This window comes from Struthio camelus, chromosome 7 (genome assembly GCF_040807025.1).
Source record: "Struthio camelus isolate bStrCam1 chromosome 7, bStrCam1.hap1, whole genome shotgun sequence".
Lineage (NCBI taxonomy): Eukaryota > Metazoa > Chordata > Aves > Struthioniformes > Struthionidae > Struthio > Struthio camelus.
In genome coordinates this window covers 16,814,468-16,839,096 of record NC_090948.1, presented here as the reverse complement: position 1 = coordinate 16,839,096, position 24,629 = coordinate 16,814,468, and the positions used below count along the sequence as shown (strand labels likewise).

Genomic DNA, 24,629 nt, shown 5'->3' with positions numbered 1-24,629 from the left:
GCTATAAACTTATAAAATCCAATTTACTATTTTTACTGGGATGACCTCTCCCCACCCTCTCCTGCTGCTACGCAGCCGGCTTAGTGCTGGAGCGCACTGCTCACACCGCACCAACCCAGAGCAGATTGGAGGACCCCACCAACCAGCCAAAGGGAGCCTCCGAAATCTGGCTAAAACTGGAGACCTAGGAAACGCAGCTAAGAAGAACGCTTAACTTGTGAGGGATTGCTTTTCCTCAGCTGAACTCAAAGCACTGAAAATGCCCACCCCTAGGACCCAAAAGCCTGAAACGGCATGTCTTGCTGCCCTCGTTTGGGAGCTCCATCCCTTCTGGTTTCAGACTCTTCATTTATTTGGCAGGCAAGTGGAAATTTCATTTTGAGGGGTGGCTAAAGAGGAGCGGTCTTTGAAAGGGAGCGCTCTCACCTGCTTGCAATGGGGTGAGCAGACCCCAGGGGCTTTGTGAATCTCACACGCTAAAGGCACAGCTCAGCACGCACACGGAAAGCGATGCCACTGCAGCTGCCAGCAAAGGCAGACTCGCTTCCGCAGCGCCAGCGGGGCCGCTGCACGCGGAGCCACGCTAGTGTCTTGCCCAACTGCAGGAGAAAAGCGAGATCTCAGTTGGCTCTGGTTCAGCAGGCTGAAGTGGCTGTGCAAACACTAAAACCAACGGGGGAAGAAACGAGGATGAGGCAGCTGGCAGCGGGAGATGGCACTGCCCACACCAACGTCACTGCCAGGCACCTGCCAAAAATCAGCGTCCCAAAGCAAGGGCAGCAAAAGGCAGCACACTTTGCATCTTCCCTGCTCCAATTCGCAACCGGTAGCTTGTTCAAGCCTGCCTTTGCTGATAGCTGAATTTAAGACCGCTGGCTCAGAAAGGTGGAGGTGGTGGTGGTGGTGGGGGGGTGTTCAGCGCCTTCTGCTGGCACCGCTCGGACCAGTGAGCCCTGGCAGAAGGTGGGCAAAACAGCCACAGGCGGTAATATCGCAAGCCATTGCCGCACGATCTTCTGGATGTACCAGTTTAATTGACAATATCTCAACCCTCGGAAAAATGTCTGGGACCTAACACTCCCCGCACAGATGAATGAGTCCCTTCACACCTCTGTGGGTGCTACAGTAATTCTCTCTTGCTGCACTGAAAAAATAGAAGAGCAGTACAAAAAGAGCTGAGGCTCAACACAACGGCTAGCAAGGAGAAAGCATTTTTCTTCTTTAAATTAAAAGCTTAATTTGTGCAAAGCACAGCCAAAATAACTGTGAAAATATTGCTACCGAGTTTTCAAAGCCCCTGAATTTATGCTGCCCCTGGTGATGCGCTCGGGGATGTATAAAGCTTGCATTTCAGCTGAAAAAATGTGAAAAAGCAGGAAGTAAGAAGTTATAGATGCTTTTGTTTGGTTGAGTTTTGTCAGCTACATTTATTTGTCAGTGTATCCAGGTCATACAATAAAGCAGCTGACCAGATAAACAACAAAAATCCGTTACTTATTCAGACTTTTAACCCTTCAGAGTAGTGTCTTTTTTTTTTTTTTAAAGTATTTAAACATTTAAAATAACCTTCTCGCCACCTGTATCCAAATAAAACAAACCAAAGTCGGTTTTACATTAAAAAACAAGCTCAAATACATTTATCTTTTCTGAATTCCTGTCATGGCCTCCTCTGCTTCGAGCTTCCCCAAGTAACTACTCCAACCATATTGTATAGTGGTTTATCACCAGTTGTGATACTTCTAATGCAATATTTAATGACTAATTAAAAATCTTACCATTGAGCTATTTCTTTAAAAACCAAGGGAAATTTATCCTGTTGGAAACATTACTCCACATGCTATCTTTCAAAGGCTTTCCAGAATTGTCTTTGCTAATTTTTCTAATTATCAAGGACATCTGGGATCATCCCTTTAAGGAAAAATAAATTACCATGAGTTTTTCTCTCCGAGATAGTACTCCCAGCACCTTCCCTGAGCTAGGCACTCCAAAGGACGATAGTACCAGAAGACAGATTTAAAAAAAAATACGCAAGGCAACAAAAAAAAAAGAAATTCTTCAAAGGCTTTTTCACAGCTTTGTATGTGTTTTTACAAAAATTAAAAGCACCCAGCAAAGGCAAGGAAGAACGCACCGTAGGAACCAGCCCTACAGAGCAGGAAGGGATGCCCTGAATATCTTCATGTGTCACAGGTACAACTTATGAATACCTTCTGGCTCTGAACCTGCTGTTGGACAGGTATGTGGCCTCTTGCCTGCTTCCAGCCCCACGGCTGTCGGCTACCTGCCATCCTGCGGTAATTCAGGAACCGCGACACGGAAGCTCTCATCTCGCTGGCCAGGCCCTCGTGCCTGCACGCGCGAGGCAGTTGGATACACCGCAACTGTGGACATCCAACAACAGGTGACACCCCCCCCACGGAGGATGCACTGACCTGAAGCAAATTAAGGCTTGCAAGCAGGATACGTTGTACTCATCCCGTCCTACCCTACTACACTGCACCTATACTGCAGGGCTGCACCTACAGAGCGGAAGAAAGCCAACAGAAAACCCGAATGCAGCCGACCCCCTTCCCACAGTCACCCCGCAGCCAGCTCCAGCAGGCATAGCCCTCTGCACAGCCACTGCTGACAGCTAGAAGTCTTGGAGGTTTTTAAAGTCTACACATATCCAGGATAATTTTGTTTTTTTCTTTTTTGTTTTTTCCCCCCTCAATATGCATTCAAAAGAGCAAATGCATCAGCTAGGCAGAGCACTCGCTATAGCTAAAAACCCTGAGCACAACCAGTCAGCCGAACCTCGGAGGGGCTAGTGGAGCACGTTTGGAGAAAGACGGTACCTTGGGTGTAATTAACAGACATTGGGGGATATGACCCCATTTCAGATAACCTGGAGATTCAGATAATTGGGACCCAGATACTCAAGGCTGTACTGTTAATAGAAACAGTTTCGCAACTCTAACTGCAGCGTTCCCTACATGCAAACACTTTATGCTTCATGCTATGAGAATATCCAAGTGAAAAAATGAATTAGCTGTTTGATACACGTCCATATTATCTGTCAGCTGCTGTCCTGAGCAGCAAACTATGTTTCCACTCCATCACTACAGACTGCTGCTCGGGAAATAGGTTAAGACAAAGAAAGTGGATTTCACCCCCAGGATGCCTGGGGGACGAGGCTGTCGCAGAGCTGATGGGTTGGTAAGTTCTATTTTCAAAGTGGGTTAATTTAACTGCCATTCAACTACCATTAAATGATGTAGGTTAATTTTATAGTCAGATTACTATTCGGAACCCAAAACAGAAGGCAGGAAATTTCCTTCTGCATGCCAGTGGGGAGAGGTTGCCTCTGTGCTAAAGTACAGGCCCCCTCTCTTCAACTCCAGCCTTTTATTCTTCCCCTCAAATTCTGCAAATCCCTCACTACCTCTTTTTCTTTTAACCTTTGTTATTATTTACTACTATCCTTATTCCCCCTCCTCCCCTTCTTAAGGAGTCTATTCTCCTCTCAAAAATCCGCCTCGATATCCTGGCCCACAATTATTTTTCCTCCTTCATTTCTGTCTTCACACAAGTCTCGGTGCTGAAAAGGGACTAATAAACCCAAACCACATCCAACCACAGCTGCTGTCCACTGAGAAAGGCCTCACCTCCCCCAAGGTACCCAATATTTGTCCAGTTACACAGTGAAGTGAGGCAAGGAACTACACCTTGTTGAGCATGTAACATGCTATCACCACTAACACAACTCGTTTTCTTTAGGACTATTTACTACATTTAAAGCATCCTTGGTTTTGGCAGTTTACCCTTTATAATTGGATGCTGCAGTTAACGTCTTTTATCACTGTGCAATTCTCTTTCTGCTGCACAATGACAGGTATTGTGCGTTTCTTTACACCAGGGACAAAACCCATCAGTTGCAGGTTTGCCATAAAGAGAATAACAACGGGAAGAATTTATCAACAACAACTTATGCCTGCAAAGCAACAGATCCTTTGGAAGGAAACGAGAGTGACTGATCTCTGCTCACGTGCAGCAATACAGAGGAAGGAGCTGGAACCACTGGAAGGCCGAACCCCCCCCCCCCCCCCCGCAGGCGCCTTCCCACATCGCCTCCCCAGGACTTCTGCACCCTGCCCGTCTCACTCTTCCCACCGACAGGGAAACGATTCCCTAACCTCCTTGCTGTAAACTGAAGCCACGATGACCCATTAGCACACGCTGCCCATCAAGTACTCATAGATTTCTTCTCTCACAGACGTTTTTAACCCATTAACAGTAAGTGCACTACACAGACCCTGAAAGCTTACAGAAGTGAACTCGCTCTTAACCACATGTTGGTAATGATGAGCGAGACCGCAGGACTGACAGGACGCTGGCATTTTTATTACAGCTCCACTCTAGGAGAGCAGGAAAAAAAGCCAGAATGCGACCATTGTTAGAAAACACCCCGCCAAACCACCTCTGAAAAATCCTTCTTGCAGTGACTCATGCAGTTCAGACCTACTCCAGAGTCCCAACCACACATCCCAAGGAGATTTTTGGCCCACAAAAGGCCGAGTGCCAGATTCCCCGTTGTGCTGATGGGGCCTCATTGTGCCTATCAACCTCATAGGGCTCCCTGTCAGCAAAAAACTTTCCCTAATGGTAGAAGGGCAGACAAAACAGCCAAATGCCAAACCTCAGGCATCTGCTCTTCGCCAGCCCAAAGCTGGAGCCACTACTTTTTAGCTGGAGTCACTTCCCACTAGGTTACCCAGATTTTAAACTACAAATTGATTTAGAAATTCCGTAATAAGCTTGCTGAAGGAGCTGCAAAGCATGTTTCCCATTAACCCAGGGTAATGCTGGTTTTGCTTTTATCCATTAGCACCAACATAAAGATTCAGACAGGTGTAGGCGACAGGCTCAGGTAGAATTCAAGAGCAGGCAGTCACCCTTACCTATACATTTGTGCGCCTGTTGCAGCAAAGCCAATACAAGTCCAGAAACAGGAGCAAAAATTTACTCCTTTTTTATGCTTCAGCAGAAAAGTTTCAGCGCAGGAGAGGAGTTTCAGTGCAGCAGACCTGTGCAAACCTCTAGCTAGCAACAAGGTTGCATAGCTGCCACCACGACCCAATGAGAACTCTGCTATGAGTGAACATGCTTTGCAGAAAAAAAAAAAGAACTGGCTTAACTTTCAGGTCTCAGGCTGATGTCTGATGGCTAGAAATCAGAAGAAAACTTGTATTTACTTATAAACCGAATACACTTGATATGAAAGCTTCTTATGCAAAACCAGAATCCTACTGTGTCTTTTTTTCAAGAGTCTCCTTTCAAAGTCAAACAATTTGTTCTGAATCACTCTCAACACCTCAGATGTGGTTTCTTACTTTAAAGGTCCGAAAGCAATCTTATGAGGATACCATGCTTGATCACAGCATAACATCTGAAAAGTGATATAAATATACCACTACCCACCTTAAAGCAGAACACAGGAAGTGCCACACAGAGTTTTACTTGCCTTATGCTATTAGCTACAAGGCGCCTTTTAACTCAAGAAAAAAATATTTATATGTGTACAATAGGAGTCAACACTGCACTAAGTAGGTTAAAAAAAAGATTAAAATAAATCCTCGGCCATAGTTGCAACTATCCCATTCAAATCGTCCACATTGCCATGTGGTGAAAGGTTTGTTAATGGGTACAAAAGAGAGAGTCACTTTTGACAATAGTAGAAGATAGTATGAGATCAGTGCGATTAAACATCTAACCAACAAATTTTCCTTTAAAGAAAAGTGATGCATATCACTGAGTTACAGCTGGAAGAGGTGATCTCTTGACAGCAGATTTCAGCTCTCCTGCGCAGGCCAAAGAAAAGGCCGTTGGGCTTCTAATATCATGGGAGCGTTACTGGCTTCTCCAAGCAAGTACCTCAGACTTGGATTACAACAAGATTCCCAGCACACAGATCAGTCACGTGTGTGAAAACCATATCGCATGTACATCACTCAGAGATGGGAGCAGGGGGGAGAAGAAGAAAAAGAAAAAGCAGCTGGTCAGCTTCTCCTAGTAACAATTTTTATCCCGCACAGTCTGAGAGTAACTTCTAATAATTGGTGTCAAAGCCATCATCCAAAACCCAGTGGCAAGAAAAGCCCAGGCAACGGTTTGGTTTTAAGGAAGGAAATCACAAAAACCCTTTCAAACTTAAGAATGTCATTCCAAAACAAATTAAGCAAGCCCTACACTTCATTAGCTGACCGGAAGGGATTTGGGACATCTGATGACGGGATCCTGGAGTGCGTCAGCAAAACCCCTCTCGGCAGTTATAACAGAACTAACTGCCCATTTACCGTTAGGGTAGCCTTTGCCCCGGGACTTCCTAACGGTTTGCCAGTTACCCCGTGCAGGCAAACCACTCCTCCGCCAGGCACAGGGCTCTCCGAGCAGCACCTGGATGCAGGAGCCCCGCGAGGACAAGCATACAAGCACAAGCTTTAATCTAGCTAGCCCAGGTAGCGACAGCAACAGAGATAAGGCAGGAGCCGTGGCACAGGCTAGGAAAGAGTACGTAACGGGACCTGCAGCAGCCTTGCACAGGCTGCAGCCAAAGTCTCTACCATGACCTTCACTGCCTTACGTGGCTTGCTCAACAAGTTACAGCCCCAGACTCAGCTCAGCCCCTTGCTGAGACCCAGCTACAGTTTAATACAAAAAAAACCTTTGCATTTTTATGCAGCAGCACTTATATTTCTTTGCTCTGAAATACCCCTTAAACACAACAAATCTCATCCGAGCTGGCCATTCGGTCCGGGCAAGGAAAGATAGAGATGTCAGTCAAAATAGTCTGGATGTATTTAACTGTATTATGTAAGAAGTTGGTGCTAAAGGTATCATATATTTTAAGGGTCAGCTGCACCGCCAAGCCTACCACTTTTCATCAGCTTGTTTAAAGATTTACATTAAAAAGCCATCTTTCAAAACAATTTGTGGAGAGACGAGATCTAGCCATCTCAGACAAAAAACTGTCTTTTAGTAAAGCGTGCACTCAGACTTTCTGCCAAGCTGCATGACACCTGCAGACGTGGAAGCAAGAGAAAATTCTAGAGGGTTTTTTTTTTTTTTTTTAAGTAGAACCTTAAAGGGTTGTTTTTCAGTCTGACTTGTAAAATCTGATACTTTAAAAGGGGTCTATAAAGTGAGATACAATGGTTTTGTGCTACCTCTTCACAATATTTAAAGCAAGCTTCTAAAAGGTTATTCTGTCTGGGGCTTTTGGGAATCAGAGGAGAGGGGACTTGGGACTTAATTTGCAAGATCTCGTCTGTATTTTCTACTAGACGCCTGAGATGCCATTGGATTCTAAGTCACAGAGGCTGCATCAAAGGAACCAGATGAGGAAAACACTAAAAATAGTTTGAGTAGCCTTCCAGCACTGCAACACCTGTTCAAGTGTCTTAAGAACAGCTTCATGAAAAAGGTCATCTTTTCTTTTAATCCCTTTGCTATCTCCATTATATCAAACTCCATATTCCTGGATTTGTCTCTACATTGCAAACTCTGCCTTTTGAAACTGCTTGCAGTCTGCTGCCATGCCTTCAGTTATCCTTTATCCCAGCACTGATACCACCAAAAAGCTTTTAACGTGATGCTCCTCCATGCACGAGGTCACGTTCCTAAATGGGTCTAAGGAAACTACTAACTCCTCATTAAAGCCACAGTGCAGCAAAGCACTCCTTTCTGGGCATGTGCCAGAGCACAGGCAGCAGTTTACAGTTCGTAGGTTAAGAAATTAGTGATTAGTAGCCTTCCGAATCAGGATTTAAATCCTCCTCCCCTCCCCCAAACCCATTTTTGGCAGGTCTTAAAAATTAGACAGCTTAGAACCGTCAGGCAAGGCGGCCACTGGCACTCAGCCTGACTAATGAAAGCAAAGCCAGCCTTGTGCTGAGGCAGCTGCAAATGGGGCTCTGTTTTGTTTGTACAAGGAGAAGTTGTGATACTCAGGAATTTCCTTAATTAAATCAGAATCTTTCACAAAACTTTGGTCGATTTCCAACGGAGGAGAGTTTCAGGTCCTTAGAGCTCAGGTTAGAAAGTCTCCTAGTTTCAGGTCCTTACCAGCTAGTACTAATCCTGATGCTTACTTAGGTGGTGACCCCAAGCTTTCTGATCTTCCCTTCACAGAAGCACACGTTTCCACAAAACAGCAGAGCCTCTCATTTCACATACGCGACAATATTTGGGTCGAAGAAGTGACACGAGCGTACTTGGGGTAGAGTTCACGACTATTCTGTAAAGGATCTCAGCTATTTCAGAACGGGATCAGATAGGATCCTACTGGATCGGCAGAAGAGGCAAGTGGCCTCTTCCACTAACCAACAGAGCAGCCCAAAACCAAACCTGAATCAAAACAAGCTGGGACAAGTTAGCAGAAGGCTAATGTAGCTGCCAAACAAGGCTCATTCACTACATTTGTTTTCTACTTCTAAAACACAACATGGATGCTTCTTCCTGGGTCTGGATGCAACATGTAGCACATTCTGGTCGTTATTATACATATTTATATTAGAGAAAACACCATTAAAAGAAAAATTCTAGACTTAATTCCTTTAAGTCTGAACAATTTCAGCTTCAAAGTGCAAGACCATCAGCAAGTCCTCCAGCAAAACTAAAAAAAAATGCTATTTCTGATAATCACAGGACAAAAGGTGTCGATTAAAAACATTCTGAAGAAAGCTTGCAACGTATAATACTTCCTAAGAATGGCAGATGGGAATATGGTTCATCACTTTCAAAGGCTATTTTCATCGATTTGACAGATGTATTCAGACATTCAGAAAAAGATATGATAAATGCTGGTTTACAGCACAACACTTTCAAGATATTTACACATAAAGACATAACTATTCCAAAATTAGTAAGATGCAGCCTCTAATCAAACCATTTTTTTTTATTTAGAGAGATGTGCACAGTAAAGCTAAACCAATGACAATATCAAGCTACCTTAGCATTTTGCTTTTAATTTTTAATACTAGGATTAGTATGCAAGGAATACAATGGTTAATTTTCAATGTAACAGCTATTTAAGGATCTCAAATAGGCACCGAAATTCACATTAACAAATGCAAGCCCTAAAGTAGCGACATTTCACTAGCACAAGCTGAGAAAAACAACTTCTCAGGAGAAGAGAAACCAAGGCTAGACAGTCTGCAGGACTGCATGAATTTTCTCATAACAACTCGGAGATTCCTGTGTATTGCCCTCGTCATGCTAGGATTGAATACAACGGTTAACAGAAATGCCTAAACTCACGTGGGCTCCATTATCCAACACTTACAGTAACCTACTTTTCAGTATTCAGCATTTCAGCATCAATAATGCATAATGTTAAAAGTAGTTCAACCCAACACAAAGTATGGCTGAAAGAAGGTAACTCGGCTCTAAAACAAGGAACAGCTGAAGCGTGGTGTCACTCTGCAGAGTTTGCCTTGTGACCCCGTGCAGAAGGATAGCAGCACAGAGAGTCACTGGAGCTTTCCATAAGTTAATCAGGAGCTGGTGACATGCCTCTATGGAGAGGTGGTAGCTGCAGAGAGAATAAAAAGCAACACCAGTGCCTGCTTGTGCAAACAAACAGCTAAGGCAATTCGGTTAGCTTGGTCCAGCCTGCCCTGGTAAACAATCCAGCCACTCAAAGGCACACTGGCTCCACTACACAACTGCATGCCTTCCAAGAGCCAAATCAAACCATGCAAGGCAACAGCAAGGATTTCTAGCTCAGCTTTTGTTACTACAGCATCTACCTCGACTCATTACTAAGTGCTCAGTGAGCAAGCCCACTTTTTCCCCCCACGCCACCCCCCCCCCCCGAGAGACCATTCATTCTTCACCAGATAAATTATTTATCATGAAAGAAAATTAAGGTGGCCAGTAGGAAAGAGCAAATTAGAGTAAACAAGTTCATGAGAAACAGGCTGCCTCATGATTTCACATGTATTCCCTACCCAGCCGCTAAAGAAGCTCCATCGCCAGTTCTATTTATGACAAGAAATGAGCAGAGAGCAGAGACTCCAGACCTTGATCCCTCAACCAGACTTTGTTTTACTTTCTATTTTCACTTCCTCCTCTGGTTCTCTTTATTTGTGACAATTTGCGTTCTATAACGTGATCATTAGCGCAGGCATTTAGAAAGCACACTAGAAACAACAGAATTGGAACCCCTTAAAGTTTTTCACAACAAAATTTATTAGAAGAATAGTGGTTTTGAAAAGTCTAGCATCCAGTGAAAACTACCATACACAACGTTACAGCTGGGAATGTGTTTCCAAAATGACATGGTCAAATAATACAATGGAGCCATTAAATCTTACACATGCACAACAAGAGAATTAGCGCTTTGACATACAATGCAAAAAATAAATGGACCACATGAAATAAAAATTTAAAAGTACTTATCACATACATTAAGACACAGCTTATTTAGTCCAGTCAAAAAATCAGAACTGCATTAAAAAAATTAATGTAGTGCAATCAAACCAAAAACCTTAATTTGTGATCATAAGTGCTCTACTACATAAAACATTGATCATAGCAAGGAACAAAAAATTCAAATCACACAGTACAAAAAAAATCTGTAAATAAATATAAACTACAGTACAAGAGAAATATTAAATTATACAATTCCGTCAAACTGTAAACAGTATATTGAAATGAGGTCCATAGAGTAAAGGGGGGGGTTCCTGTTTTTTTTTTTTTCCCATGACACTTGAACTTCTAGAGGTCAAAGAGAAATGCCATTTTCCATACTCTTCTAAGACTATGGGTTACATAAATAGAAAGAGGAGACTTTTTAGATGTAAAGTGTCAAATAATAAAGCAGAGGTGTTGCTGACTTGTGACTGCAAATAGATTACTGCAAGTGCAGAACAGCAGATTTTATTTTAAAGTTTCACCTCCTTGCAAACACAGCATGGAGGCCCATCACTACAGATGTTAAGTGCCAACGCATGCTGAATTAGTGCTCAGCATTAGAAAAGAGACACCTGCTGAGGGTCTGGTCTTGCCAATTAGGCAGAAAAGATTCCACACACCATTATCAACTTGTACCTCTGCTGATTATCTGACAGGTTTACACACTTGTCATACAAACACCAACTTTGGCAGAACAATTACTAATAAACTCGAAGCACTCGCGGCCCATTGGTTTCCATCACAGTGGCCAGTGCACAGAATTCTCTAAAGACATTGCATAACTAGAGTGTAGAGGTCAGACAGCCAAGGACCAGTGCTTGAGCTTAGAAGTAGTTACGGTGAAAGAGAAGCAAGAGCCACGTTAAGAAACTACCTCTGCACTTCACAGAAGCAGTTGGGAATGTAGTTCATTTTTAGCTGCGCTGGCTAGTAGTGGCATTTTAAAATATATAAGTTTAAGATAACATATATACTATATATGTATATAATATAATACATATTATATAATATACATAGGAATTTCTTACAATACATAGCAGGAACCCCCACGCGATCTGCTCAGTAGTAATAACTGAATATACAGAATGCCACTATAAGTGTCTGAGGCACTGTGTGCTGGAGAGTAAATATGCAGCTTTAAAATCCGTTTGGCTGAGTTATACCTGGATACCTGAACTGAGTTTTAAGTTGACATTCATCAAGGATGTGCTATCAGCACGTCAAAAGAAAAGCAAAACAAAATACAAGTCACTGCTAGGTTTAAGAAGAGAGTACAAGTACCTGAATTGAGTGAGGATAGTGTGTAAACTGTCCCTGAGGGTTTTTTTTTCAAACAGTGTGTGTACAAGTTGGATTCCTAAGAACATTAGTTTAACTTACATTGCGGACTGATAAAATACCAATGTCTGACAATTTAACAAGTGGAGGTTAGAAAGAGTTATGAGCAAACACTCAAAACATATTTTTATACATTTTAAAGCAGCAGTAAGCTGCTGTAAGCATACATCCCATCAGTACAAGCAACACATGGGACTCAGATAAAGGTTTCTATTTGCAAAAAGCCCATCATATATCAATAAGTAAAGAATATTCACCTGCTAAATTAGAATGCACCTAGTTACAGACTAGCAATTCAAGATTATTTTTTTAATCAAATACTTTGCTATACTTTGCTATTACATACTAAAATTCCTTAAGCTCACTAATGCTGGTATTCTAATCTATTTTTTTTTTTAAATGTTCCCCCTTCATTTAAGAAATATACCATTCCACAACTTAAACATTAAGATCCATTTTCAGTCCTCAGATGTAAAAAGCACGTCAATGAGTTTATATTAAAAATTTACATGGTAAAAAGGCTTGAATTTCAGCCAGAGATTCTAAATACTACTCATTCCCTGAAGGCCTAAGGGAGAAAGAATCCCTACCCATTTTCCTTGTGATATATATATATATTTTTTTTCAAACTGAACATTAAGCAATGGTCCAAAATGATTTTTCAGTCTGGGAAATGTCCCTTTCCCTACCCATCCATCAACCCAGATTCCCAATGTCAAGCCCTGAAACGGCCTATCGAAATGACTAGTTAAAATATCAGGCATGTATACATCCCCTGCCTGAACTTTAGAGTACATTGTTGTACTGTTCTTTAAAAGATAGACTAGTATCCCAAGAGAACTTGTGATCTGACCTGAAAAGCAGTTAATGATCCTAGATTGTACATTTACAATATCTCATAACCTGAAGACCAGATTTAATTAAGACTCTGGTGTTGTAACAGAAAAAGTGCTGCAGTTATTTATCCCTTTTCTGGTACTTTAGAATAGGTCAGACAAGTGCTTTTATAGTGACAGTAAAGTTTACATGCTTCCATGCAAGCATAAAAAATATCTGCAAAAATATCTGAGAAACGTAGCACCAAGTTGTAGATAAACTGAATTAGTAGCTGTAGTAGTGTCTTCATTATTTCTGAGTGGGAGAAAACTTTAAATTACACTGTATTGGCTAACGATTACAGAAATTGTTTTCTGACATTAACTTTTCCTGCTCCAGACAGAATGAAGTCTGTGTCCTAATCCCTGCTCCATCAGGTAGACTATCTGCAGAATTACCATTTTGAGTCTTTCAAAATTCTACTTACCAATTCTGTAGAGACAAGCATGTTTTTGTTTGTTTTTAAGAAGGTGAATGAATACTCTGGAGAGGTTGGAAAAAATCCCTCCTCCCAGTACTTAACCCAGGAAAACAGATTTTTGCAGTTGGAATAACAGATATTTCATGAGGATTAAATAAAGCTATCTTAACATAAGGTTTTCATAATTACACCTGAATGTAGGCATAATTTGATAGGACCTGAAGTCCAAAACTGCTGCTGTAACAGCGGTAGACAGACTTGGCCCCTGTCAAACCCAAGAACAGGGGGGAGAGAGAGAGAGATGGACACTGGAATGCTGTAACTACTTACAGATTTTTCTGGTATACGTGGAGTGCATCTATGGATCATTTTGAGTCTACAATATCTCTCTGCTTAGTGAGCATCACGGTACATCCTATTTATATATTGGCTAATAAGAAAAAATAACTATAATGATTATTGTTTTGGTACATTCAATAGAACTGCAAATAGCTTGTAGTACAGATTTGTTAGGTTTCTGCAGGTTCTAATTAGTGAGTTTTCAGTATAACTCAAGAGCAAGTGGAAACCTCAATAGTACCAAAACTAGCCTCAAACCAGAATTCTATAGGCATAGCTTTTAATACCAATATTAATCAACACTATCTACTGGGGCTGAGAAAAAGCAAGATTTAGCTAGATTGAGATTACATTTAATTTCTGACACATTTTGTGAAGAAAAATAGCAAGTTTCTGATCCCCATGAAAATGTAGGAAACAACCCTTCCCATTCTACCTCTAACTTCTAGCAGGGAAGATAAAAAATAGTGTGAAAAAGCTTTCAGTACAAGTTAATAAATTTGCCTTCATAAGAGTTTGGACTTGCAACAGGTGTATGCATCCTCACACTGAAGAGTTAAAATTCTGTCTTCACTGAAGAAAGAGCTCTTTACAGATGTAGCCACACTGTTTTTGAGAAACAAGGGAACTGCTCAGTGTTCCCTTCACGCCTTGGACACCGTGTTCTTCTCCTAAGGCTCAAGGACAGCTCAAGAGAATTAATCCAAACTACACTGAAAAGAAATATACAATAATTCTAGTTTTGCCTGTATAACAATTGTTGCAGTTGATATAAAAAGCAATTCAATCAGAACTTAAATGTTGTTCCAACCTATACAAAGCTTACTCAACCCTAAGGCCCCTGAATCATTTTGCCAGTTCCTGTGAATTTCTAGGGGAAGGCAATGTACTCTTCAGGGTTCTCACGAAGGAAATATTTAGACTCAAACGTCCGCCTGCCACAAGACAAAGCACAGATATTCTTTGTCTGCTCCTAACCGGTCTAAACGCAGGCGCAGTTGCCTCTCGTGCTTAGGAATATCCTTGAGCACTGGTAAGCTCAAAAAAAAAGGTGGTATAGAAATTGCTTGACAACACAGAGGCTGAATGTGTTCCCTTACCAGAGGCACCATCCTTATAAGCATGCATTTGTTAAAAAGTCATTTGCTTTCTGATTGTAATGAAAATTCAGGGTTCGACTTCAGGTCTAGCAACAGGGTTGGTAATACAAGCATCAAAATGAGTTCTGCAACAAGGAGAACGCAAGAGCATATCTGTATTGCTCGTTCAGCAATTTCTGCATTATAAGAAGAAATAAGACATTTTAAAGGAAACTGTGACTTGAGCCTTTAAAAAAAATTAGAGAACGACCAAGAATCTTTTGACAGAAATAAAATGAATTCATGTCTCTAAAATATCTATTGGAAATGTTCAACTCTTTATAGCTCAAGCGTTACGGCCACGATAATGCCTACACCACTGTGTAATGAGGATCCAACTGGCTGAAAGTGAGGTAATAGTTTGTAATAGGTCAGAGTTCTAAAAAAAGCACTTTTACACCTTACAAGTCCAAATGAAAAGAAAAAAGGACACATTTCATACATGTTGGGCTTTCTCACCAGAACTGTACGATAATTAACTCCACACCAGGACCCCTACCACACTAAGCCTTACTCATCTTCAATTATATGCTGCAGCAAAGATTTACCAAGCGACATCTAAACTTCAGTACAATATGAAACTTGATTCTTAAAACTTTATACACACAAAATATAAAATTACTTTTCTAGGATGGGGGTTGGGGAATGGGATTCTCCTTCATGATACTTGGACTGAAAAACTAGTTTTCAGAGACTGCCACAAATATTATTCACAGTTTCTTGCTGTCAGGCTTTTTCAGCTACATCAACGTAGTACACAACAATACTGTTAAGTCCAATAACTACATTGGATGGACATTCTCAAAGTCTCATAGTGACGAAAAATACCCAAAAGGCCTCCTCCTAAAGATGTCTTGATTTTTACAGGGTAGCAGTTTGTCTACGTTACACGTTAATGCGATCTCAAAATAGCAGCAGGAGAAAAACTCTAAACCTTATCTCCTGTCCAAGTGATCCAAGTAACATAAGCATCCACTTACCAGAAATAACATGAGAAACAAGGCTTTTGTTACAAAGACAGCAGCGAACCACACCTTCCCACACCAAAATATGGTCAACCAGGGATTTTGGCCATGCAAACTGCTGGTCAGCAGAAAATTAAGCATGCTAATGGACAAACATTAATTCCAATCATATATTTAAAATGATCTCAAATACTACTAGTTAGCTACACTGAAAGCGCCTGTAAAAAATGTAGTGAAAGATGAAACAAAACATCAGTGATCACTGCAGCACTAGAGTGATACTAGTCTTACGTGATGAATCACCTCAGAGAAAATACATTAGATGGGACTTTGAAACAAAAAGTTAACATTAAAAGGTGCACCTGAATATTACAGACTAAATTTACAAAACCTACAATAAGGTAAAATATATATCTTTTGAATATTCAGCAGCTTTTTTTAAATTTGTTTTTATTTTTTGAGAGGCTCATGAAATTTTAAAAAGGGACCACTAACTAATCTCAACCATGCTTCACAAAACAATAATGGCTATTTTATATTGCAGTTACCAACGTAATGCAATTAGTGCTTAAAAAATAATCTACTTTTTTTTATTTTTTTTCCTTTTTAAACAGAGACCTTTGGAGGAAATATGGTTGTTCAAAAGCTTCTCGAAAAAGAAAGATTACCTGAATATTAAGTTATCACAGATCAAGTGTTGTGTTTAAAAGCTTTGCAGACATGAATATTACAATCTTCAGGTCTCAGGACATTTAAACTGAGAAAGTTACACGTTTGGTTTGTTGTTGTTTTTTTTTTTTAAATCCACTTTCTAACCAAAGCAAATAAAGAATACTCAACTTCTTGCTATCTATTTACAATTCTTAGCCTACAGTCTGAAATGACAAGACAAATTCTCTTTTAAAACTGCAGCATTAAAGGGTAGGCACACCATTCTTCTGCTGCACGATTGTCACCCACTTAAACATACACATACAAAATATTTAGGTTAGTAAAATGAGCACTTCACTTACACTACTGTGACAAGTTTTATAAAACTCATGTTGTTTAAATAAAGACAACTGCAAAAGGTTAAACCTCTCTGAACAGTAAAACTGTGTTGCATTTTTTTTTTTTTTTTAAAACTTGCAGCAAACTTTCCAGCATAACCTCCAACAGCAGATGAAACCGCATGTTTAACTGCACCTTTATTGCAATCACCAGCTAAACTGGAATGTATTGCAGAGTTTATATACTGCTACTGAGCTTTAACTGCTTTACATGCTGAGATGACAACTAGATAGCTACGAGGAATCAGGATTTTGAGTGCTAAAAATATATTAAGTAAACAAAACAAAAAAAGTATAGTTGGGGCCAGAAGCCCAATCCTTTTCAAGAATGAGCAGTGCATATTTAAAATGACAGCAATGGTGTGCCTAACCTTTGAAAATATTAAGTTGCTGGGGAGGGGGAGAGGCTAATAGAGTCAACTCTTCCAGAATCCATTCAGCATCCCTAGGGCTATCTAGGCCATCCTCCCATGAACTTTTAGAAACCACTTTCAGTCACTGACATCACTTAATGCCACTTTCAGTCACTGACATCACTTAATGCTCTCACACAAAAATTTCAATGCTTCTTTTGGTTGTGCAACTGGGAAAAGTGATAATTCTATATACTTTTTGCACAGATTAAGACCAAATTACTTCTACCTGAAGAACTAGCAATTCTGATTTGGTCAAACTGTAGTAAATCCAGTAAGCTCTACCTAGTTACTGACCACTCCCGCAGAAAGTATCAAAGATAAAAGTTCTGTACAAAATTTATCCTGGATCTCTATATAATGACAAAGATATCACCATAGTGGAAAAAGACCGGATCTGTGGTTTACGGAGTGCTTTTATGGTGTTCAAATGCTTACTCTAGCATGTGCTAAACCACTATCAAAATAGGTTAAATAAAAACAAAAAAAAATGCAGGATTGAGATTATTTCCTGCTACTGGCAACTGTAGTATTTAAAAAGGAAACACCCATTCACTGGGTGTTCAACCCTGACAGTATTACAGCTAGATATGATGCAGAGCCTGAATTAAATCAGGCTACCAGTGTTTTACTTCTTCCCTGAACATTAACAAGCTCCTTCACTAACGTGGATATTTGGGCAGACTACTGAGGTTGTAACGTTTGAGTTCACTGTTTTACTTTTGTTTTTTTTTTGTGGGTTTTTTTTTTTTTTGCAAGATCACAGTAGTTTGTTACGCATACCCCCCTTCCCCAGATTAGAGTCATTTAAACTAGTTGTTGGAACCCCGTAGTTTAGTAAACTCAGAATCAAGTCTGTAAAAAGCATATAGGTCACAAAGAACCACAGTTCTGTTAAAATGAGGCATACCCTAATACATCATTTAGTGTACCCTGACTGCTCCTGACCATGAGAAGCTTGTCTTCCGTGAGATAAGGCTACATCCTCAAGCAGGTGAGTCTAAATATCACCTTTCAAAAGTATCAAACAAAATTACAGCGAAGGTAGTGTTACAAAGTAATTAACTGAAGTATTCTGAAGGTAGTGTATGTAAGTTTTCCCTCCCCTCCCCTCCGGGTGAGCACTAAGCAGACGGTGAATAGTAAGTACATTTAATTTAGGAAATAAAATAGCGGAGAGCCTAATTAGACCCAACTGATTATCCATCTAACATACAAATCTCCGAGTTCAAGAGAGGTACCATTCCTAAATGACTTGATTTAGCTTAAATCTTTCATCAACTGGATCAAAGAAAAGAGGGAAGGAAAAAAACAAAAAAAAACAAACAAAAAAAGACTTCTGAAACATTTTGCAGAATGACAGTCTGATTCTCATTCAGAAAAGCCTGGTTTTAAGAGAGAATCAGTTTCACAAAGTGGACTTTTTTCTATAAAGGCAAATAGGAAAAAAATCCAACAACAGAAGTTCAGGCAGGCTCTACAGGCAAGGTGTCCACTTCCACAGATCTGCATTCTTTGTGAGGTAACTCAACTCTCTATTACAGAGAAACATGCAAAAGGCAAAAGAAAAAAAGAAAAAAAAAGGGGGGGGGGGAGAGAGGGTGAGCAGACAGGTGAAGGAGGGGGAACTGCGCCATCCCAGGCTAGAAAAATTTTACAAGTGTGACATTCAGAGCACACCTTTCACCTGCGTCCACCCAAGTCTATGTCAAACTGCAAAGGAAAGAGCATTGCAGTAAATAGAGGAATCAGGTGTGCTCAACGGTGGTTGAACTATGCAGTAGTGCTCACCCAGTTTGCAAAGTAATTGGCACTCCACACATCCCTACTCATCTTTCAATTCATTTGCACTTTGTGCTGCTTCTCCCTGGGGATCTAATTCAATCTTTACTGAAACATCCTGCCCCTCCGACCTCAATAATTTCATTTTTTTCTTTGGAGGGTTTTTCAAAGTGCCCAGCCTCTCTTTAACTTTGTACTCCAGTGTACTGTGGGGGATCCCATAAATACTCTGAGCTTTGGAAACACTCATTTTCCCGCTCATAACCACAGAGATTGCTTCCTCCAGTATCTCGCTGTTGTACTGTCTGTATCTCCCTCTTTTCTTCCTAGGTTGCTTGGAGCCAGGATCTCCCTCTTGATCTGAGGTGGGATATGGCTGTCCAGAGGTAGACTGCTCAGCATCTGAGCCCCAGGAATCTGGTCCAGCATCCAGCAAGCTTCTCCTGTTTTGTTTTGGAAGGATAGCCCTTAACTTTTTGCTAAGCGCGCTCTCCGTTTGTGAACCCATTACCAAAGAACTATAGCTGTACTGGTCACCAGTGCGGGACTCCCATGAAAGGTCCATGCCTCGAACTTGTGGTATCTTTAAATCCACAGGAGACGAATGGCTCACGTCCTTTTTCCCATCCTGTTTAGTTTGAAGTGCCATTTTTTGAAAGGCAGAGTTTTCTGTAAGAAAAGGAAGGTCACTGATGTTGCTGAGTGCACCGTTTCCCCTGAATTTCATGCGGCTGAAATTGAATTCGTAGTGTGGTTTTGCCCAAGAAGCCTCCCTGGATAATATTAAGTGCTGTCCATGATTCTGTAGTCCAGACGGCCCATGGCTGGCAGCCGTAGAAAACTGGTTTCTGCTCAGCAGTTCTTCACTAATCTGGAGTGATCGAGCCAGCGGAACTTTAAGAGATGTGGAGTGGCCATAACCTTCCCTGGTTCCATCCTGCAAGCTTCTCGGAGGTCCCCCATCACCACTCTGTAGTCCCTCCGGATGGTGCTGGCTGGGTCTCCCAGGTCGCCTAATTGGATGGAAGGAAACTGATGTGAGCAGGACTTGCACAGGTAGGAAGGGATGGGTGAGGGGGCCACTCCTTTATTAGAAGGCCTTGCTTGGGTAACATCACTTTTTGTGTTATTTATTTTTCTCTATTTTTTATTTATTTATTTTTATTTATTTAAGTCTCAGCATCAGTCAGTTTTAAAACTTGTTTGCAAAAAAAAAAAAAAAAAGAGAAGCTTTTTGGGCAAAGAAAAAATGAAACCTGTTGGCTGGTCTCTGGTTGGGTTCACAAATTCTCGGAGTAGAAAAGACTTCGCGCAAGCGTCTGAAAATAGCACCTTAATTACAAAGTAATAGGCAATCTCCATAGATCTATACGCAACTGTGTTACTGGTGTGACGTTACCACTAAACAAGAACAGTAATAAAAGAGTAAGCCAAAATGCAACATATTCAACATGCAAATATGACTGCCACCTGCAGTATCTACACATAGGTGGAAACCTCGGACTATATTTGTTTATATCGTATTGAAGAATTGCTGCTCAAAATTAAAATGCTTAGTAGGCCTCAAAGACACTTGTTTGACTTTCATTAAGCAATCAAACATGAAAGCTGGAATAGTGCAGATCCCAAAGACAGACAGACACTGCATTACACTAGACTTACCAAATTGCTCTCTCAACAACTAGTTACGTATGTACATGTCCCTGACTCTCATTTGACACATGGCATGGCTAGAACAACCCTTCCCCAACTCCACCCAGTTCAAACTGTAAACTTTAGCCCAAATACAGGGTTAATAGCAGAAAAAGTAGTGTGTACTTTTATCATTTTCCTTTCATCTTACATGTGCTTTCTATGACACAAAATACTACTACTGCAGATAAACAGGTGTATTTTAATATTTTGCTTGTGTAGGCCTTTCTAATAAATGAGTCACACTGGCCAGCAAACTACATAGTTTCAAATACCACTCCCAAACTTTTCCATATTCAGGATGGAAATTAATGAAGAGACTAGAAAGCAATTATATTTTGATGCCTTGGTACACTATACTGGTCTGAAGCCATCTAGATCAGCCAGCCTTGTTTAAGGCTAGGATAAACACTATTGAAAAGCTACATTATTCTTTTGAATGTCACATTTAGGTTGACAAAAACCTTTAGAGTAAAAACATATCCACTCAAAGGACCTGACATGTACCATACACAGTGCTTACTATATATGCCGGTAACGCCCGTTCGGGATTTGAGAGGTCTTAGTTGAAGTGGGTAACAATAGTCAATATGGATTCAGAACAAAATCCAAGAGAAATGAGTAAGAGGTAGCGTTTTCAGGTAACCCTCTCAAACAACGTGCATTCTCTGCCACTTCTACAGCATGTACTAGCATTAGAGTGTGCACCAGCGTTCCTGCACTTAAATAAAGGTCACATTGGCAGCTAACTAGAGATGGAAGCCAGCCACCCTTATTGACCACACACCTGCACAGGTAACTACAGGTGCCAGTACACAACATCCTTTCTTGATCCACAGAACTAATCAAGACAGTGCCAGTTGCTGGCCCCGTCCTCCCCATGCGTTGGACTTTGGCCCTCACTTGATACGCAAACAAAGTACAAAGACTACAGTCTTGGTGGCTTCTACTGTCTCTATAAGAAAGTAAAGCTGGAAATAACCTTTTCTGAATAGAAAGAGAAGAGCTGGCAGGGAAGGTTTAAGCTAAATAATTTTTTTTAAAGTACTAAGACCGAACATTAAGTAAGGACTGAAGTATTTTAATAGAAATATTAAGAGGGAAAAGGTAATCTTGAAGAGGAAGGGTGAGATACTAGTATTTTTCCAAAAACAGCTTAAAAAGTTAAATCAGTTGTTAGCAGTACGAGGGGGAGGCGCCTGGGATGGCATTAGCTTAAAAAAAGTTTTCAGAGGCTATCATTAGGCTAGATCCAGCAATTAAATGGTAGTTTAATCCATGTACTCTTTCTGTACTTTACTAAGAAGAAGATTATTTGTTCATAGTACCTTCAAACTAAAATCCTTTCATCAACACCCAAAATCCCTCTTACTCCCAGCCAGCCTCTCCAGTACAATTACCTCAGTTCTAGCTGAGTCAAGGGTCGCTAAGCATATGTATGCTAAGACCATTAGAAACAGGAAACCTAGAAGTAATTTTTTTGGTAGAACATTCTTTCACACCTTGAACTAATTAAGGCAAGAATAGTACACCACATATTTTACAGTCTTTTAAACTTCTTCAGTGCTACAATACAATCATAAATCCAAGAAGCTGTATTTAAAGTTTTCTGAACTACCAGACTTCCCCTCCCTCCCCCCCGCCCTTTTTTTTTTTTTTTTTAATTTATGGTTTCTGCTAGGAAATATTAACAAAGATCATGCAGTGATTTAAGTCTAATTCAGTTCAGTTCATCACCCAAATCATTGCTATCCCTAAAATAAAAATCTTTTTTGTTAGATAACCTTCCCCTAAAGAAGGGAATCTATATTATACTGCCAAGATCTTCATAGGCTTAACTGTCTGAGCTCCCATCTCCACAGACATCACTTATCACTGAATCCAAGAAGCAGATAATAGAAAGATCCTTGGCTAAATACTAAACTGGCCAGAATGAACAGATATTAGACTTCTTAACTGCAAGTTAAGCCTGTCTCCGCTTGCAACAACTCTTATTTGGTAGGTGGGATGAAGGTATTTGCCAAAGGTCCAAGTTGAAATACACATTACTCCAAAGGGTTAAAACCAAAGATCAGTTAATTTTAACAGGAGGTAGACAGCACAAGTTTTTAGTAAAAAACTATCTTAAAAGGTCATAGTAAGTTGCTCGCTCTTACCCATTCCCTGGAGTACTGGAGCACCCTGGAGAATGACTTAGAGAGGTGCTGCCGGCACAAGGACTCTTCTTAGTGGATAAATCAAGCACTCCGTCTGTAGAGACAAAAGAATGACTTGGCACATGAAGAAACAAGATCAGCCATGTTCTCCCCTGATAAAACAAATCCTTTGGGATAAAATATATTCAGCACATGGATTTTCTTTAAAAAAAAAAAAAAGAAATAAAAAACCTCGAGGTTTGGATTTATTCACAATTTGCTTACAAGAGGCTTCAACATAGTCCTCAAAAGTTTCAACAAAATTTGGCAAAGTTAAAAGAACATCTCTGTTACAAGAGCCAGAGCGTTCAAGTGATGGTTCAGGATACAACACAGGCTATAGCATAACTATAGTCCCAAAATGAGACACTTTCCAAATTCCTGAGATGTTGGGAGGTTTTAAGCCAGTATTTGAAAAATTCTTGATCCAAATCCATGGAAGAAAGATCATGTTAGAATTTCATACTGGAAATTTGCTTTCAGGTGAAAGCACACACGCACACACACAGAGTCAGGCATCATACCTGGCAGCTAGCTTCATCCTTCTCTCCATGTCTCTGCTAGGCTCTTCCTGGCAAAGCTGTTACCTTTCCCCTCTCCACCCTGTCACTTCGACTCCCTCTCGCCTTCCAAATACTAAAGGTCTTTCTTGCTGCTCTGCTTCTTCCATTCTCCTCTGGACAGACACTAAGGGCACTTCCTCACATTGACCCCAGCTCCTCTGCAACCCCTTATGCAAACTATGCGTTTCTAGACAACAGAAAAGGGAGAGCTTTTTGCTAGGAATGCCTTGCTTCCATCTCACTGAAACAACTTGCAATTCTGGTCATTTTAATAAGGGCGTCATTGCCATAGAAGCAGCACAGCCATCTGAAATTCCTGGAAACTTTGAAACAAGGAATTTGTGAGGCAAAGGTAAATGAAACTTGTTGGCAAGTTAAACTACAGACATTTCAGAGCTACTTGCTCATTCCATTTAACTCACATAAGCGACACCAAATGCATGAACAATGTAAGATGGCTTTCAGATTGCTTCAAGTTCTCATTTGACATATGGATAAAAAAACCAGATGATTGACACAGTGAGCTAGAACTAACCTCTTATGGAAAGCTGTTCCAGCTACTGCATTTGGAAACATACCATAACCCAAACTTAAGCAAGAAGAGACTTCGTGCTTCCTCTTGAACAGAGTGCTATCCAGGTACAAGATACAGTAACTCATTCAAGTAGCTCCTCCTTTTCCAGAGGATATACTAAATAGCACCGACTGCTTCTAAAGAAGCTTCATCCAGGCTTCCTCCCCTAGAAGGGTCCTTATGACCCAGGAGTTTTTGAATACAGGCTGGACCCAGTCTCATGCCCCACGGAGAAGTTCACCAACAGCCTTGTTTCCTCTCAATCCTCTAGAGCAGAAATACAACAGAAAGCACCACTAGACAGCCTCTTAAATCGCTTGTTAAGTCTGGCAAAATCCTCACCTAGTTACATTAAAATAAATTGAAAAAAATTACATCAGCTAATGGATTACTGTATAAGTTAATATGCACATGCTCTAATTCCATAGCAAGTGTTACTAACATTACAAATTATCTTAAAGCGTCCTCATAAGGTTGGTAGCTAAAGAACAATTCACCCGCATTCTAAACATCTACAAATACATATAATGCTTTCTTTCTCAGCATTCAATTCTCTAATTAAAAAAAGCAGAAGCAAAACTGAGTCTCTCTGCCTCTTTTTCAGGGAAAAACTTCATAAATGTTAAACTGCTTTGATCATTGTAAATACATATGTAAAAGACACTAGTTAGTTAAATTTATTATAAAATTAGCTACAATGAAAAGTCTAACAGCTAAATAAATATATAAATCTTCATTTAAAGAAAAAAGTCATACCATACAACTGTCCTTGCAATACTTTAACTGAAGCGATGAAACAATTTGCAATAAGTGATATCAATGGTAACT

The 24,629-nt window shown here is 40.5% G+C and overlaps 1 protein-coding gene across 22 annotated transcripts in view; it reads right to left on the bottom strand.

Moving 5' to 3' along the window:
• Nucleotides 1-24,629, bottom strand: part of LCOR (ligand dependent nuclear receptor corepressor) — a 108,699-nt gene that overhangs the window by 18,849 nt on the left and 65,221 nt on the right. For 19 of the 22 annotated variants that reach the window (XM_068949878.1, XM_068949879.1, XM_068949866.1 and 16 more), the window contains one exon: nucleotides 22,626-22,719. In XM_068949878.1, the coding sequence (XP_068805979.1) occupies nucleotides 22,626-22,719 (94 nt within the window). Of the gene's footprint in view, nucleotides 1-426; nucleotides 1,087-22,625; nucleotides 22,720-24,629 lie in introns of those variants that run through there. The other 3 variants (XM_068949883.1, XM_068949885.1, XM_068949887.1) reach the window with 1 other exon arrangement.